Source organism: Myxocyprinus asiaticus, chromosome 10 (assembly GCF_019703515.2).
Source record: "Myxocyprinus asiaticus isolate MX2 ecotype Aquarium Trade chromosome 10, UBuf_Myxa_2, whole genome shotgun sequence".
Taxonomy (NCBI): Eukaryota; Metazoa; Chordata; class Actinopteri; order Cypriniformes; family Catostomidae; genus Myxocyprinus; species Myxocyprinus asiaticus.
Window position 1 is genome coordinate 38,629,093 of NC_059353.1, and position 19,010 is coordinate 38,648,102.

At 35.4% G+C, this 19,010-nt stretch overlaps 1 protein-coding gene across 1 annotated transcript; it reads left to right on the forward strand.

Annotated features, from left to right (window-relative positions):
- Positions 1-593: 593 nt before the first annotated feature.
- Positions 594-18,293, forward strand: LOC127447233 (leishmanolysin-like peptidase). The gene is made up of 17 exons (XM_051708949.1): positions 594-1,071; positions 4,044-4,141; positions 4,226-4,256; positions 4,392-4,474; positions 4,727-4,844; positions 5,191-5,369; positions 5,480-5,585; positions 6,587-6,681; positions 8,660-8,777; positions 9,179-9,286; positions 9,569-9,645; positions 10,363-10,473; positions 10,716-10,848; positions 11,128-11,287; positions 11,427-11,557; positions 14,116-14,326; positions 14,784-18,293. Exons 1-17 carry the CDS (start codon positions 931-933, stop codon positions 14,882-14,884), a joined length of 2,001 nt encoding a protein of 666 aa, XP_051564909.1. The 5' UTR covers positions 594-930; the 3' UTR covers positions 14,885-18,293.
- Positions 18,294-19,010: the final 717 nt, after the last annotated feature.

The window sequence follows — 19,010 nt, forward strand, 5'->3', positions numbered from 1 at the left end:
TATTGTTAATTCATGTTAATGTTGTTAAATGATGTTTACTAATGGATACTTACTGTAAAGTTTTACCTTTTAATTTTCTTAAAAAATATCATGTGTGTGGCCACAGTACTTATTAGTAAATATTCCTGATCGGCTTATTCAGGGATGCTGACTTTATTGTCTGCTCTACCTGTCATCACATTTCCTTTTCTAGCCTCATTGGTCCTTTGTGAACTTAAGAAAATGCTCCCCTAAATGCCAAAATACTATCTCTGAATAACTGAAACTCAAGTACGAAATATTACTTAGTGCACCTTTAAATATACAGTATGCCCCAAAATATTTGCACAGTATGCAATAATGCAATACATGCTGCAAACTGAAACATTTCATGAGTAGTATTCTGTATTCTGTGTGTACTCTTTTGACTTTATAATAGTAAAACTTTAATGTTTGAAGCGGTGGGTCATACTGAAAAAGGAAGGCCAAGTTTAATACGTTGAATATAGTAGGTCATCCAGAGATTGTATGCATACAGAAAATTCACAAACTGTTTAGATTATACTTTAGGCATAATTCAAAAATATTAGTATGGAGTAAAGGTTATTTGTAGTATGTAGAATATTATCCTGTAATGAATAATATAACAATGTTTAAAATAATATGATAAAAAAAAATATAATAATTTATATTTTAACCCTTCAATGCAAGAATGTTTCACCAAACATTACAAATTCGGGTCTTATTTTTAAGGGATTCATGCGGGCTTTTATTTTGACACGTTGTCTCATTTTTTTCTGCATTCACACTGCCTGGGTTTATGGGTAAAGCCGGTTTAATGAACAGCTGATTTGACAGCCCCCACGTTAAATATTTACATTTTCTGCTGTTTCGAGAGGATTTCTGCAGCAATGACAGGACGGAGATATGCATGTTAAAGTCACGGGGTGAATGATGGCGTCAGCATGGCAGCAGGCCGGATCAGTTAGAGCTGCTTTACTCTTAAACACCATCATCACCTTCATCTTTATCATCATCAGCACCGGCGCACACTCGCACACCTGTAACCATAAAGTGCCCCAGGACACAGAGGTCAGTCCCTCTTATCTGTGTTTTGCTTGTCATTTTACATTTATTTAAAGAGACAGTACCTGGTCACCCGTTGCTCAGCTAATGTCTCTGATATCTAAAATGTAAACACGCCCATTATAGTGATCATATTGGATTTGGACCAGAATCTGTGACTGTCCTGGCGAAAAAACAGCATAGCCAGCAGCATAAGATAGAACGCTGGTTATGCTGGTTCAGAGACTATTTAGCTCGAGATGGAGCACTTGTATTAAAACGAATGGGAGAAATTGGAACACCCAATGTGGCGGATGTCGAAACGGAAGTCCCGCCTTACAGGTGAAAGAGCCAATCACCTTTTAAGTACAGATATCGGCTGCGTCTGAAAACTTAGTCAGCTGACTGTCTGCCTAATCAGTTAATGCGTTAACTGACAGCTGTCTTGAATGAATGTTCTCCAAACAGTTTGAAAAGCAACATATTTTCATCCTGCCTCCATATCCAACTTATTTTTCAGCAAAACTAGGGTGCCCTTAGCAACATTGAATGTGGACCACTTCCGGTATAAGCCACTTCCAGCTATTTTAGCGATACAAAAATACTACATTATGCTGCTTTATATTACATGCTGGCAATACATGTCGACATATTATTATCATTAATTACGATTTTCATAAACTCGCATATAGTTTTACTGTTTATCGCATTTTGCCATTGTTTAATCACACTGTTGCACTGGCAGAATGAATGAAATCAGGCGCTTACACGGACAGTCCTCCACAAAATGTACACAACCAGCAGAGAGAAGAAAAATACCGGAAAAATGCTGCTTCAACTTCCTTTGCACCAAAACTACATATTGTTTCATCTTGGCAAAATAATAAAATGCATTTTACTCTCCGTTCTTGTCAGAGAGCATTCTCTCTTTCTTAGCAGTGTATAGTAAACAGACATGCAGTTCACACATTCAGCATGGATTATGAAACCTAGAATTTGGAAATAAATAAATAAAGGCATCATTGGAGGTTATGCAGGTACATATGAACGGAGGTGTACATGGAGACAAGAAAGACTGCATCGTCACAATCTTTTAAAGAAAGAAGCAGATTTTATTACTGTCTCTTCAATACAACACACAGCAACAAGTGAATGATTTACTTACTCTTTTACTATAAATGCTGAAGTTAGAAAATTATCCGACATTTGGCCATCATTCAGCTGTACATCCTGTGGTTGTGTGGTAGTTTATAAGCCCAGATCACTAACTCTGGCGTTATAACCTTCTAGTTATTTACACTGCGGTCAATACCAGTGGAACTTTCTCACATTTGCCAGAAATACTTCCACATTGCAAAATAAGGTGGATACAGCCTCAGAAGGCAGCATTTTCCTGGTTTCAGACGCAGCCTTCCCCTGTCAATCAACTCCAGAACGTGCATTAGCTACATCAGCTTGGAAAATAGCGTTTTTTTTGTTTTTTTTTAGCTTGATATGAGCTAAAGAAGTACAATATGAAACTATTGTTGTCAAATTTTACTGCTGATTTAAAATGTTTTATGATTGTAATCTTGACCAACCGTTTTGGAGATTTCGGTCACTCCCCATTCATGTAGATAGGAGCTGTAGTTTAAAGGGATAGTTCACCCAAAAATGAAAATTCTCTCATTATTGACTCACCTTTAAGCCATCCCAGATGTGTGTCTTTCCTTCTTCAGCAAAACTGAAATTGTGTTTGACGGTCCAAAAGGCATATTTAGGCAGCATAAATGTACTCCACATGACTCCTGTCAATCAATTAATATCTTCTGAAGCAAATCGATAGGTTTATGTAAAAATAAATTGATAATTAAAACTATAACATTTAAAAAAACACTTCCTGCTACCATTCGACCCATCATGGAGCTGTCGTGTGACATACGCATGATGGCACGTCCACGTAAGAAGATGGAAGCCTGTGCTTTGTATACAACAGAGGAACGAATGTCACGTGAGTGTTAGGTTATTTCAAACAGGAAAACAGCGCTGACAGGAATTGAATTATCGTTTTAATTATCGTTTATTGATTTACATCAGAAGATATTCATTGATCGACTGAAGTCATGTGGATTACTTTTATGCTGCCTAAATATGCCTTTTGGACCATCAAATAGCCAGCAGTGTCACGGCACCCATTCAGTTTCATTGTATGGACATACAGAGCTGAAATGTGCTTATAAAAATCTTGATTTCGGTTCTGCTGAAGAAGGAAAGACATACACATCTGGGTTGGCTTAAAGGTGAGTAAATCATGAGAGAATTATAATTTTTGGTTGAACTAATCCTTTAAAACCCCTTTTATATATATATATACATATACACCTGTATATAAGTCACTCCACACAACCCTTAAGGGGGTCATGACATGAGGAATCAAATTTTCCTTTATCTTTTGACACATAAGAGGACATTGTACTATAAAAATATATTGTTAATTACAGAACTCAAATCTTTCTCCTCACTGCAAAAAGAGCATTTGTTGAAATCCAGGCTGCCAAAACAACTCGTTCTCTACTTACACCACATTGTGTTGTCACACTGTGGTAGACATTTGCATCTGACCGCAAATGTCACATCGATGCCTAATTAACATTATCACATCCGTAGCCCCGCCCAGTAGCAGTGAGCAGTGAGATGGCAAAAAGAGAGCAGGTCAGTCAAGAGCAGAGAGCCAGTCATAACTCTTGGCTCTCATAGGCATTTACTGTCAAGTCTTAAAGGAGAAGCAGCACCAAAACCCAGCGTTTCAAACAGAGGGTCAGAATGAGGGTGGCAAATTATCATGTTTTACAAATATATGACTGTTATTTGAACCAAAAATGTTACTAATATTATAAGTGAAACTCAAGGAACATATTAAAATAATAATAAAAAAGGCATGTCATGACCCCTTTTAAATGATCAATAAAACGTGTTTATTTATCAGTACTTATAATAATCTCTACTGATTGCACTTCCAGGTGATACATAAAGTGTTACTGAGGCCAGACAGATTGACCAAAAGAAGCACTGATAAACAGTTAAAGATCCAGATAGAGTACGACTCCAGCTTGGATGGGTTAGTTATTTGTTAATATGTGATGCTGAGTTGTTATACCGCATTTCCATGAGTATACATTTGACTTCACAATATCTTTACTAGGTTAAATGAAGACAAAAGCAGTCTTGTGAAGGTATGTTTTGACTTTTAAGATTGTATCAATATGCAAAGTTGATTCCAAATAATACACATAATTTGTTCAATCTTAGAATGGGCTTTCAGCTCCATCTAAATAAGATTGTATGCATGATTGATCTTCTTTGTGTAGGACAAGCTCCTCCCCCAGGCTATTGATTATCTTCAGAAGGCCTTCAGGGTTCGTAAGCAGTCAGGTCCAATATTACTGAGCAGGTAATTCCCTTCTGAGCTTATATTGTCGGACAGAGCTAATCCTCTTAAATTTGCAGTCATGTCTGCACTTCTGGAAGCTTTTTGGGTCTTAATCTTTAGGTGTCTTGTTTTATTCCCTATATATATATATATATATATATATATATATATATATATATATATATATATATATATATATATATAAATTCTTCTTCTTCTTCTTATTATTATTATTATTATTATTATTATTATTATATATTTTTTTACGAGTAGACAATGTGCAACAAATCAGTACCTTAGAAAAAGAGATGATCCCCATCGCTACTGTCAGGGACCATGTGCAGACATCACCAAGTGTGGCCCAGTTATTGTACCTGAACAACATTTGCAGGTGAGTCCCATTGTGACATAAGTTAAATATATATTTTGTTGCTATGACAGTGAGATTATTTAACCGTTCTTCCCTAACAGCACCAAGAGTTGTGTATAGCAGCATCATGAACGAGATGTACCTATCTATAGTGAACTTGTCACAAAAACGTCAAGACACGTCGTGATTTTGTTTCTCATATTTTAGCTTTTGTAGCTTAGTGTGATGAATATTCCACATATGTTTTGCCACTTGTTCTTAGCAACCATATAGCAATACCCTGGAAAACACCTTAGCAAGTGAGGGCACTACTAATAATTTCTTAAAAAAGTATGTTTGAACATTGTAATGAATTCTTCTTCTTTAGCAATGCAGGGTATGCAGTGAGTCAGGGAAGTCCTGTGGCCCCACCGGCCCACCTGATGGTGAGGGGGTGGAGAGGGCAGATTTTGTGCTGTATGTGAGTGCGATGACCACGGAGCGTTGTGGACAAGAGAACATTGTGGCCTATGCAGCGTACTGCCAGCTGGAGTCTGAACTAGACAGGTAGTAACAATAACGGATGAAATGGCAACATAGATGGGTGTTTAGATTGATTGGGCTTTACACTGTTACCAGTGTGCTGCCAATACTAATGGCAGAATTTCTTCATATAGACCTATTGCTGGATATGCCAATCTATGTCCCAATATGATCACCACTCAAGCTCAGGAGTTTGAAGGGATGCTGTCCACAGTCAAACACGAGATCATACATGCTCTGGTAATTATATTAAACCCAACAAATAATTTGTCTGATGATTGGTGTAACAGCTTGAAAACTGTTTATTAGGGCTGGGTATTGATACAGATTTTCCGATTTGATTTGGTTCCGATTCACAAGCTCTCGATTCGATCCCAATTTCGATTCAATATCGATTCATATGTGTATATTTCAGTTATAGGCTAATTTCCATTATGTTTACAAAGAAATTATTTCCCAGCTAATGCTGTTAATTATACAGGGGACTTTCTAACTAGGTACATAACGAAAATATTCACTTGACAAATTATATACATATTCATTTTGGTCACATTTTAGCTTTTTAAAAATGTAAAAGTCTATGTATTCCATCAATAAATATGATACTATATTGCATATATTATATTTTGTTACATGTTTATTGTTTAAAGCATAAGTTATACTATTTACAAGTATTTGTGTTGATTTGTAGAATGCAAAAAATCGGTACTGTCTCTTTAAGAAAACTGGCAGTTCTGTAAAGAACATTTGTAAATGAGTGCATATTATTAAGAAAGGATTGGAGTGGATTTTCTACCTCATCCGTGCTCTTTCGTGATCAGAATTTGTTTATGTTTTGTTGTTTTTTTAATAAAAAATTGACTGTAAAAAACAGAAATAGTATTAAAAGAGAAATTAATAACAAATGGATTGCATGGATCCCCTCTTTGGACACACATTACATGGAACAAGCTAAATCAAACTTTAACTCTCAACACGCAGCGAAATGGTGCTGAACTTCTTCTCCACTTTACTACTCAATCACTGGTGATTTAAATACATTTACCAGCCAGTGGCTAATCACAGACATTTTTCGCATAGTGCAAAATTTGATCTCGTATGCGAGTGTTGACTGTAGGGTTGCGCATATAATTAAAGATTGATCTTGGGATTTAAGAATCAGTATCTCGATCAGAAAATCTATATTTTTGCCCAGTCCTACTGTGTAATAATAATTCTTATTTCTTTGTTCTATATCTCAGGGATTTTCTGCAGGGCTCTTTGCCTTTTACCATGATGATGATGGCAAACCTTTGACACCACGTTCTGCAAGCGGCCTACCTGCTTACAATGAAAGGTAAAGGGCAGATATGTTTGTATATTCATTGTTATTTTTGAAATATGATAAAACATGCATATACTGTATAGGGATGTGCATGAATAATCAATTTAATGAGTTCTCATTCAGCTTAAAATATTAGACTAGTAAAAACACTACTCGAATATTGCAATTTTATTTTCCTTTGTGCCTTTTGCTGTCGTGGGCAATGAAACTGATTTTTTTCACCTTAATCTTGCAGTTATAACGTTATAACAGAAAATGTTTAATATTTAATGTGATTGTATCACTTCAGAAGGCTTACAATGTTTGGTTCTATGTGTGAGTGTAAATGTGGTTTTTGTTTTTAATGTTGATGTTGTTTATTAATAGTGCTCATTTTTTTCATAAGAAAAACAGGTTTAAAAGTTGAATGTTAATTTCAAGTAATCGATTACTCATTTTTTTTTATGTGAGTACCAGACTACAAAATTTCTCGAAATGCCCATCCCTTATACTATACATTAATGTGTTATATATATAATGGACCTTTTATTAAAATTGTTGGCTATGTTACAGTTTCTCTCAATCGCTTTGGCTCAATTCCCGAATGAGAATTATTTTTTTTCAAAACAAATTAGTTTCTTGTTCACACCAGATTTGAATTTCTTATTCATTTAAGCAAATTGCACGTGTTTTGGCACATGTGTGCAAAAGAGTAAGTACAATTGTCTACAGTTTGCACAATAACTAAATGCACATGGCTTGCTGATCAAAATTGATGAGTTGATTCTCAGTTAAACTGTCATACTCTTCACAACTTCTAAACATTCTTTCATCGTGTGAGCCATCACATGCAAAATGATCCATTCAATTATCAAAATCTGTCAGACATACATGTATATTCCATAAATATATATATGACATGGAATGTTTGTGATGTCTGCTAAATCTCTGGCCAGACCAACAAGAGCGACAGGATGTCCACCAAGACAATTTATGTTTTTTTTTTACAGAACTACCGCAGGTTTTTTCATTGTTATTTATTTATTTATTTTTTGCATTGATGTCATTTTGTGGTAATTTTCTGTTCACTATATATGACTTTGCATGTAAGAAATTAATAAAAATGGACATGCAAATGTGAACACACAAAAATAAATGTACTGTATACATACAAATGTGCATATCCTTTTTCTGTGTACTACAGTATTGTACAGTATTGACTTTTCCCAGTAAATTTTTACCTACTGTTCAATTTGATATCTAAAAAGCTCAGTGTGATACACAACAGCATTCAGCTAGACAAAACTGACATTCTTGTATAGTACAGTAAGCAGTCAGTGTCAACAAAAATGTAGAACAAAAATGAAATTTGTATATAACAAACATTTCCAGGGTTGACTGCTATGGTGAGAAAACATCTAAACATATTGACCAGTTCGGCTCACTCGATGACAAAATTTTTTTGTTCATTTTGGTGGCATTGACCAATTTACTGACATAATAACTAGGTTTTGAAGCATGAATTAAATGTTTTGGGTGAGTTACTACATTTTGCAGACATGCAATAGAGTTGTGATATCCCATAAAACAGTTGTGACAGTTGCACTTACAGTTTAGAGAATGTTAAGACTGTTTCAAAAAATGAGCCAAAGCAATTAAGAAAAACTGTAATACAGTAGATTTGACAGCTGAACTCATGTCTCAATTGGACTTGTTTATTATAACATGTGTCAATTGAAATAAGACTTTCCAGTGTTAAGGAAGTTGTAATTTTTTTATACTTACAGTCACTGTCTCGATGGTTACGGACATTATTCATGGCTATCGTGAGAAAAAGGGGATTTACTTTGGTTATTCGTTCATACGGAAAATATTTGAGCTGCTTCTGTAAACTGTTGTATGAACAGGACAATTTGAGTGTCACAACTGATAGTAAACATGGTTTTTGATACCAAAAATGTGTATAGCACTCTTTAACTTTTTTTTTTTTTTTTTTGCATATCTCTCTCAGTTTAGGGTTATATCAGTGGAGTGATAAAGTCATTAAAAGAGCAACTCGACTGTGGGACATCCGTGGCGGCCGCATGGTGCGACACAACGTCCATCTTCTGGTCACTCCACGTGTAGTGGTGAGTTAGGGTTTATATTCTTAAAGGGGTAGTTCACCCAAAAATGAAAATTCTGTCATCATTTACTCACCCTCATGTCATTCCAAACCCGTATGACTTTCTTCCTAGTAATACAAAAGGAAATTAAGGCAAAATGTTATTCTCAGTCACTATTCACTTTCATTGGAGATTTTTCCATAAAGTAATTGGTTAATGAGGCTGTCAGTCCTTTATATTCTGCCTAACATCTCCTGTTGTGTTCCACAGTTGAAATTAAGTCATATGGGTTTGGAACAGCATGAGCGTGTGAAAATCATGACAGAATTTTCATTTTTGGGTGAACACCATATTATTGACCACATTTCATCAGTGCTCATAAAGCATTAGGGGAGCTTATTGATATGTTTTGAATGTTTTATCAGGAGGAAGCCAGGAGACATTTCAATTGCCCCATTCTAGAGGGCATGGAATTGGAGAACCAGGGAGGTGCAGGCACAGAATTTAACCACTGGGAAAAGCGTCTGTTTGAGGTACTGACACAACATTCTCTGGAGTGACATTCACTGACACTTAAGGGTGAAGTATGCCATTTATGCGCTACTAGTGTCACCAAAAGTAATTGCAAATATAATGACTGTTTTCAGAACCACAGTGTTTAAATCAACATTAAGCTGGGGTAGGAGAAAGTATTTTAACAGAAGAATTACACACATCATTTTGAACTGTTTCAGAGTCAGTACCATTGTTTGTTTTTTTTCCATTATTTTGAAAGTTATTGTTTTTATTTATTTAGACATATTTTCTTTTATCAGAATGAGGCAATGACTGGATCGCACACACAGAACAGAGTATTTTCCAGAATTACTTTGGCTATAATGGAGGATACAGGGTAAGAGATATGCTGCTGTTTCTGGGTACTGCAGTATATTCAAGTAATAATTATGTAAATTATTTACTAATGTGTGAGCTGTCATATCTAAATGATTAAAGGAATAATTCACCCCAAAATTTAAATTCTGTCATCATTTACTCACCCTAATGCCATCCCAGATGTGTATGACTTTCTTTCTTCTGCTGAACACAAACGAAGATTTTAAGAAGAATATTTCAGCTCTGTTGGTCCATACAATGCAAGTGAATGGTGGCCAGAACACTGAAGCTCCAAAAAGCATATAAAGTCGGCATAAAAGTAATCCATAAAACTCCAGTGGTTAAAGCCATGTCTTCAGAAGTGACATGATAGATGTGGGTGAGAAACAGATAAATATTTAAGTCCTTTTTTAACTATAAATCTACACTTTCAAACAGCCTTCCTAAGCACTCTTCTTCTTCTTGGTTGGTGAAGAAAGACAAAATGGCAATTGTGAGTGGGGTGGCCAATAGGGTCCATAGTGGCCACGGCCACCCCTGGCTACCTGTGTTCAGCAGAAGAAAGAAAGTCATACACATCTGGGATGGCATGAGGTTGAGTAAAAGATAAGAGAATTTTCATTTTTGGGTGAACTATCCATTTAATATAGTACTTTAGTCACAAAAGCACTTATTTAGTAATGTAAGATATGCTAGAATTGTAAGTCTCTCTTATTGATGATGTCTCTTTGTTTAGGTGGTACAGAGCCAATTACAGTATGGCAGAGAATCTGGAGTGGGGAAGAGGTTTGGGCTGCGACTTTGTGATGAAAAGCTGTAAATTCTGGATAGACCAACATCGGCATGCGTAAGCTTTGCTAAATCTGTGTGCACTCGCCTAGAAATCTGTCATCCAGATAGGTTTGTTTTTGTAAGCAGACTTCATCAGATTATGAATGCAGTACATCTACAGCAGTTCTTTATTTTCACATATTGAATGCAGTTGGCCCCAACTGTTTTATTGTGTATTATTCAGAGAAATGGCTATTTAAAAGACTTGATAGATTTGATCCTGGTGGGATTCTGTCAAGAAACATGCTTTTGAAACAGGAGGCCAACACTGAGCCCATACTGTGATTCTGTGAGGAGCGCACCTCTGCAGCTCACCTGCAGGCAGGACCAGCTGGCAGTGGCCGTGTGCAACCTGCAGAAGTTTCCTCATGCACTTCCTCAGGAGTACCAGGTTAAAGCACAAATCACAAATGTTGCACCAGGTTTACAGGTTAATCTTTGGGAATGCAGTGGACATAATGTGCTCTGTTCCTTGAAATTAAAAAAATGGAACACCACTACAAGCAAAGCTCTCCTTTCTCCTAATCATCACATTAGTATAGTTTTGCAAAATATCTGCCTGTTAAATAAAACTGGTTGGTGGTAGATTCAACTGCATTAACAAATGTAGAATATTGTCTGGTTGTTAAGTAAGGTTGATTAAATCAGTTTTACCCTCTCCATTCTGTAGTATTTTGACCATATCCCTGGTGTACCTGAGGAAGATTTATCAGCATATGGAGGGGCCGTGGAGATCGCAGACTACTGTCCCTTTAGTCAGGAGTTTAGCTGGCATGTGGGTGGCCAGTACCAGCGCAGCTCTTACTGCAGGGTACAGGAAAACCAGCCAGGTGAGGAGCCACTTCCCAACATCCCCACCAAACTTTCTTTTTTTAGAATCAGAATGGGTGGTAGTCATTGTTTTTTTTTTGGTTGTGAATTCTGCTTCTATTCCACCACTGTTGAGGTTATTGTGTTTTTCATTTTCAGCCACGTGGAGGAACTATGGGGCGGAAGAGTACGGCCCAAGGTCAGTGTGTCTGTACCAGAAATCGGCGTTCGTAATGGAACAGTGCACAAAACGCATGACCTATCCTGACTGGGGCAGTGGTTGCTATAAGGTAATGATGTTGAACTGTGATAAAATGTTATTCCTCATTTTATTTTATTTATTTGGGGGCCAAGCACCGAAGGTGCGTAGCCCCTATTGTATCCGTTATTATTATTAGGGGCCAAGCACCAAAGGTGCATAGGCACCTATTGTATCCGTTAGTATTATTATTATTATTATTATTGTTATTCTGTCTGGGAGTCAATGGCAACCCTATGAACCGTACATAGGAAAATGCTGAAAATTGGCACATTGATAGTGGTGGTCATGAATAGCCGCCATATCAAATTTGGGGTCTCTCGGACATACTCTATAGCGCCACCACCATGTCAAATATTCACCTTTCATTTGTGTGTATCTTTTGAACCGTTTGGTCTAGAAACAAAATTATTTTTTCATCTGATTATTCTCCTCCTGATGATTCAAAAACTCCTCCCATTACAGTAGCTGCCATCTTGGATTATGATGTTTATTGTATTCCTTGAAACATTACCCAAATTTGCAAGTAAGGTCTCAAAATAATCTCCAGACTGAGCCGCAAAGACTGAATACATAAGCATTTAGATTTTTGCCTTTGTTTAAAAGTTATGGCATTGCAAAGTTAATGAGGTCGATGTAAAACCGGATATGAGGCTATATCTCGGCAATGGTTTGTCGTATCAAAACAAAACCTGGTATGCTTCATGAGGACCATGCAAAGTTTGGTTGCAGCGCCACCTATGGGTCAAGAAATAGAAAAAATGGCTGTTTTTGCCTGTAACTTTTCAACCATATGTCCAAAAATTATGGGGTTGGTGTCTATGGATTCCTTGGGTCATGCAGATTTCAAGGAAATCAGTTTTCCCCATATCTGCCATGCTGCCTCTCCACCATATTGACATTTATGAAAAAAGTATTTATTTTTTAAATACATTGTCATATTTAAAAGAAAACTGGTATACATCATCAACATCATGTCCTGATTATACTCAAGCAGTTTGGAGATAGCGCCACCTATAGTTCAAAAGATAAGTCTTTTTGCCATTTTGTAGGTATGTCAACTGAGTGGGCAGTGTGTTAAAGCACTGTTTTATTGTTTCAAGGGTCATGGTTTCAAATCCCAACTTTACAAGTCATTCTGCAAAAAGTTTTGTAGTTCTGTTGATTTTTGTAATGTGCTTACTGAATAGTTGCTGGGCTTTCCCACAATCAAATTCTGAATTTGATCTCTGTTAAAAAGTTATATCAATACAAAGTTGATCATGGTGACTTTGTGCTTCGCTGTTAGAAAACGTATGCTCCTTTTGGTGGCTCTCACCCCAACAGCTGAGTGGAGCAGTGGTTAGAGCTATGAAATGTCAAATGGAAGGTTTTTGGTTCGATACCTATCTCAGCATGTCATGTATTAGAAATATGTAGCTCTGGAGATGTTTGTATTGGCTGTGTGGTGCAGTAGATAGCACATCGAACTGTGGAACAGAAAGTTGTGGGTTCAAATCCATCTGGGGGCAGTGTTATCCATGCTTTCTCTGAGATCTATGTGTTGTGCAGTGGTTGCCATACTGATGCATGGTCTCGTAATTGCTACTTGCAGCTATATTTTATTTTGTTTTGTTTTATATTAAATTTTGTATTTTATTTTATTGTGCTTGCTTAGGCAAGTATCACTATTACTATTGCTCATACTTAGGGTTAAGGATTTGAACAAAGCATTAAAGAAGGGACACAAGCCATATTTAGGAACAGAATATCATAGAGACTTGGGGTTGACTTGGGCCATTAAATAACCAACTAGAAACCACTCAGAACAACACCCTAGCATCCGCTTCACTGAAAACCACTCTGAACACATTAGCAACCAAATAGCCACACCCTGGCAACTACTCAGACATCCTAGAACAGGTATGGTGGCCCGCGTGAGGTTGTAAGTTGTCTTAGGGGCTGTTCACACTGAACGCATTTTGTGTCTGTTCGTGCTGTTTTTTTTTTTTTAGAAACAGAAAAGCTCTATTCATTAATTTGGTCAAGAAAACATTTAATTTGAAAAGTCAAAAGTTTAAATCATTGCATCTATAGCAAACTTCACTGTTTTTTTTTTTTTTTCAATACATTTTTTAGTATCAGTCTGATTTACTCTGTTATGAACCAATTTTTAAAGCAATTTTTAATTGATCTATTTTTATTTTTTTTTATTTTTTTTTTTTATTTTGTCAAGTTATCTTTTTTCCCCCCAGAATTTCTTGCTGGAAAGTTTTTCTCATGATAAAAAAACGAAAGCTTTAAACAAAGATGTTTTATTTTTATAGTAAACAAATATTATAGACCTACTATAACGTTGTCGGATAGAAGCTTTATGCTAACAAAATATTCTGGCTTGGCCTGCATGCCCTGAAGAATTTTTTCCATCTGTCCCAATTGTCCATGAAGTTGAATAGCCCTGCCCTAGAATTTTGTATGGGAAAGAATGTTCTTCAGAAAATGTAAAAGTGTAGTTTATTTATTTGTACTACTTGTTCACCAAAACTCAGTAGTGCCTTTGTTCATGAATTGTACAGTATGTGTACTGAAGCTTTGCAATTTGTGTTGTAGGTGTCTTGTACAGCCCAGAGTTTGTTGGTGTGGGTGCAGAACAAGTCTTATCCATGTGTTCGTGCTGGTCAGGTGATCAGCGTGAGCGTACGGATGAATGGATGGGTCTACAGCGGGCAGCTCATCTGCCCCGCCTGCTCTGACTTCTGCAGCGACTGCCCCCTCCCTCATGAGATCCCCTCTCTGAACACCACCAAGAGTAGCCGCTTAGGTGAGTTACTTTATCACCAACACATCACAGAGATCAACACCAAACACTTTGGTGCGATACCAGCCTCTGATACCTTGATATCAATACTAAAGCGGTATAAGGCTGTATAAGAAATAAAACAATAGGGCTGTGAATATATTCCACAGTTCAATGCTAATAATTTGCAATTAATTTAATAATTATTTTGGAGTTAACATGTTAAAGCATTTAATTAAGAAATCAAAATGTAAGAGTTAGATTTGGAAATTCATTTAGATGACCCAAGTAGCAGAATATACGTACTGCTTGTATAAAAACACTGGACAGAGGTAGGTTCCTGCAACAGTACTCACATTTCATATTTCTCAAAATTCAGCTGTCATCTGATGATGCTCCTTTAATGAGTGTGCAAAAATGTTATATTAAACAAGGTAAAGCTTGTATTTCATAACATAATGTAATTCTCTGCTTTTCTCAGATCCTTGTTCCAGCTCTTGCTGCTTGGTGGTGAACGTTTGGCACCTCCTGTTAACTCTTACTCCAGTGCTGGTGGGCTTCCTCCTCTGTGTCAGGGACTGAATTTTTGGTCCTGATTGACAGATGGATACAGGCACCTTGCTGCCATGGGCTTCCCTTGAGGTTTAGTTGCTGTGGACAGCAAACGACGATCACTTCTGTTGTGTAGTCTGTGATCTTATAACTATTATGGAGGTGTGCACTGTAGAAGTGATTGAAAAGCCATTAATTGCACTTCTGTGCCCGACTGTCAGCTAGATCTAAAGAGCCATAGTCATGCAAGCTGGTGCTAATTTACATTCTCTCTGTCTCTCTGATGGCCCTGTAGCATTTCTGGTCCTAAAATAAGCATCTGGTTGAGAATGATCGGAGATTTTGGTGCTCCTCTATTGTTCTGTGAAATTACTTGATGGCAATCGTTTTGATCAAGCAGGACATGTGACTGACGGAAGATACTTGTGAATTTGCATGGAGTCCTGGTGAGATTTCTGTTATGGTGCAAGATGTTTGAGTTAATTTATAGAACTTTGAATGTTGCTATTGTGTCTAAGTAGTTTAGAAGAGGTTTAAAAGTGATTTAATGATTTTTGGTGAATATACAGTGGGGTCCAAAAGTCTGAGACCACATTGAAAAGTTTAGTGATTTTGAAAAATGGGTAAAACAGAAAGACTTAACAATAAGGTTTGATTTGTTGCATAAGTCAACAACATTAGTTAACGTGAACTAACAATGAACAATACTTTTTAAGCATTTATTAATCTTAGTTAATGTTAATTTCAATAGTAAAAAAAATAAAAATTTTTATGTTAACATTAGTTAATGCACTATGAACTAACAATGAAAATAGTATTTTTATTAACTAACATCAAAAAAGATTAAATGTAGTAAATGCTGGTAACAATATATTGTTAATTGTTTGTTCATGATACCTAATGCATTAACTAATGTTACCTAAAGAACCTTATTTTAAAGTGTTTCCGGTAATACTTACTAATACAATACGATTGCATTAATTTGCAATTAACTGCATTAGTTAACACAAAATAACAACGAACAAGACTTTTACAGCGCATATTAATCTGGGTTGATGTTAATTTAAACATGTATCAAAATATTTGTAAAATTAAATATTGTATACAATTTAAGATTCTTCACTATTTCTAGGTCAATAATGAAAAACACTAATTAAACGCTAAGCAAATTTGTGACGTTGACCATGTTAGCAGTGTGATCGGAACATTTTCCAATCATGCTGGGATAACTTGGATCATCAGGGTTTGCACAAACTTGTGGAGTGCATGCTTTGATTAAAGCAAAATGGGCATACTGAATACTAAGAAATTTGGGAATGTGGATTTTCAGTTTAACTTTTGATATAACTTATGTATATTTAATTAGAAAATCGCAAAATAGAAGCATTTTTAAATGTGGTCTGAGACATTTGGAGCCCATTATATTTTTATGTTTCATTTGTTTATCTCAAGTAATTATTTGGAAAATTCAGACTTTTTAAAGACTGATTCTCTGTTTACCTTGAAAACATGTTGCCAGATTTTGGTCTTAAAGGGCTGTCCTATCAAGGGCTGCAGATTTTAGATCTTTAGTGTTTTCTTACTATCAATTCACTAAAAGCCCTTGAGAAAGTGATTTTTATAGTCCTTTTTATGAGATCAGATGACATTAGCTGTTAATTCGTTTGATTTCACCGAGATCATACATCACTGTTTGAAAAGGTTTTAATTTTTTTTAACACGAATATACAATATTTGTTCACAAGGCGCCATTAATAATGCTCTTGACATTTGCTTTGTAACATAAAATTGTTAATGAGCTTTGCAGTTCAGTTACAGATAACATTTTGAAGTTACTCCGTTATTGTGATACAATCCATTGGGACTTAGTAATATAACAAAACAAAAATCTAAATTTTTCAGTCTTTTTAATGATATTTGATATATACCATATCTCGATATTTGTGTATTTGTTTCTCTTTCAAAGGAAACATCATTTGAACCAAACTGCAATTCTAGCTAATTCGATACAGTAAAATATAGTTAAAATGTTTTCACTAAATGCAAAACTAGTCTAATGTCATGCTATTAGAAAACTTTAGGGCCAATTACAAAGCACATTAATATCATCACACTTAATTTTATTGATATAAATATCCAGATATCCAAAGCAAAATAATTGCAAATATTTGAGATCATTAGATATAGTGCCCAGCTCTACAGTTCTTTATAAATGAACCAGTGCCAGTCAAAGCGCATAGATCAGCTCTGGGTTGAAAAAAAAAATCAATCTTCATGTTGAAACATTTGGGCTGAGTCACCATACAAGTAAATGGGAGCAGGAATTGATTGTTTTGCTACTGCAGTGCCAGTAATTACAAATATAGAAAACACTATGCTTTCTCATTGCACTGTATTTTAATTATTTGTGAGCACATTCAAAATGTTGCGACTAATTAAAAAGACGAAACTGGGAACAAAAACTGAGGGGCTGCACTCTCCATGTGATCATTTAGGGAATCATTTGCTACTGCTTAGGTGTCAAGGACTAGTGAAAGGTATCCGTATGTAATATAATTATCTGTTATAATGCTTGTTTGTTTTATCTTAAAATATTTCACAAGAAGCGTGTGTGGACGCTGCTGTCTAATCTTGTAACTAAATACACAAATTCATAGTTCATAGAGTTGAACCTTTAGCCATTATCAAACTGTTTTTAGGATTGATATATTTAATTTCTTTCTACTAAGGTTAGAAAATGTTTTCATTCCAGGAACAAACACGGTGTTAATCAAATGCAGGTTAAGCTGATAGCATGTAAAGATAAACATGGCAGCTTTAATTATTACCAACACTGATTTTAGAGGCTTTTGGATATGTTTGGAAGTATTATAATGACAAATGTCTTCAACTTCCAAAAGTTTTTTTTGTGTTTTTTTTTTAGACGAGTTTGCAAAGCGAAATATAATGGACTGAATGTTACCTGTTGAATAATAAAGATCTAATCTTAAGAAAAAAAAGAAAATAAAAAACAATTTTTTTTTTTTAAACCTAATTTTGGAAGGTGAATATTTATTATTGAATTTTTAATGATGAAATATTGTGCAAAATGATTTCAGATGAAATATTCACAGCTTAAATATACAACCATGTGAAATTGCATCCCCAAAAAATGCAAGCAATGTTAATGCAATGCGTTTATTTTCAGTTAGTGCAATTCAGCATGCTTTTTTGTTTCAAAGACATTTGTCATTAATATACTTAAATAGATATGGTATATATGCTTTATATGGTTTATTACAGTACATTACTGTTGTAGTAATGGTAGCTGTGTAAAGATATATTTTCTTTTTTTGTGTGTGTGTTTTTTTTGTGTTTTTTTTTGAGTCTGCTACTTGATGAAGAGATTAGTTTTGTGTTATACAGAGCAAATATAGGACATCAACTCTTTGTCATGAAATCTGATATTGAAAGAGTCCTTTTCTGCCCACAACAAAACATGGTGTGATTATGGTTTTAATTACTGTATGTGTGTATCATTTCAGTTAATATACTGAACTGATGGACTGAATGAGCCATTGCAGTTGCACGGGCTCGATATGATGTAACTGAAGAAGTTTTGTACTCTCAATCAAACCTCAACTAAAATGCCTTTCCATCAATGGTATTTACTCAAGGATGGTATTAACTTATTATTTTAACTGTGTAGATAATTTTTTTCGGAACATATTTTTGACCTTTCTTAGATTAAAAGAAAGGCTTTGTATTTTGTAGGATATTGTCATCATATCGTTAAAAGCATTCAGGCTTGGTAGCATTTGAACATAGCCTATTTACAAATAAAAAATATTTTATTTAATTGTCGAAAAGGACTGACTGTGATATTAATGAAATGTATCTCATGAAAGGACTTGTTTTGTTTCTTGCTTATTTCATTTTAATTATTGCTGCATAAACTGTGATTCTTTTATTAACGGTTTCTCATTTTGCCATAGTGTTAATATTTGAATTTCTCATGTTAAACCCTCATGACTTGCACTTTCTGTAACTTCATTTCAGTTGAGATTACCTTGACAAAAAGTTTCACAGCACAGATTTTTAAGGAAATGTTGACTTTATCAGAAGAAATATGTATTCTATATTTTTTTCTAGTTATCCACAGTAGGACTGTTCATGC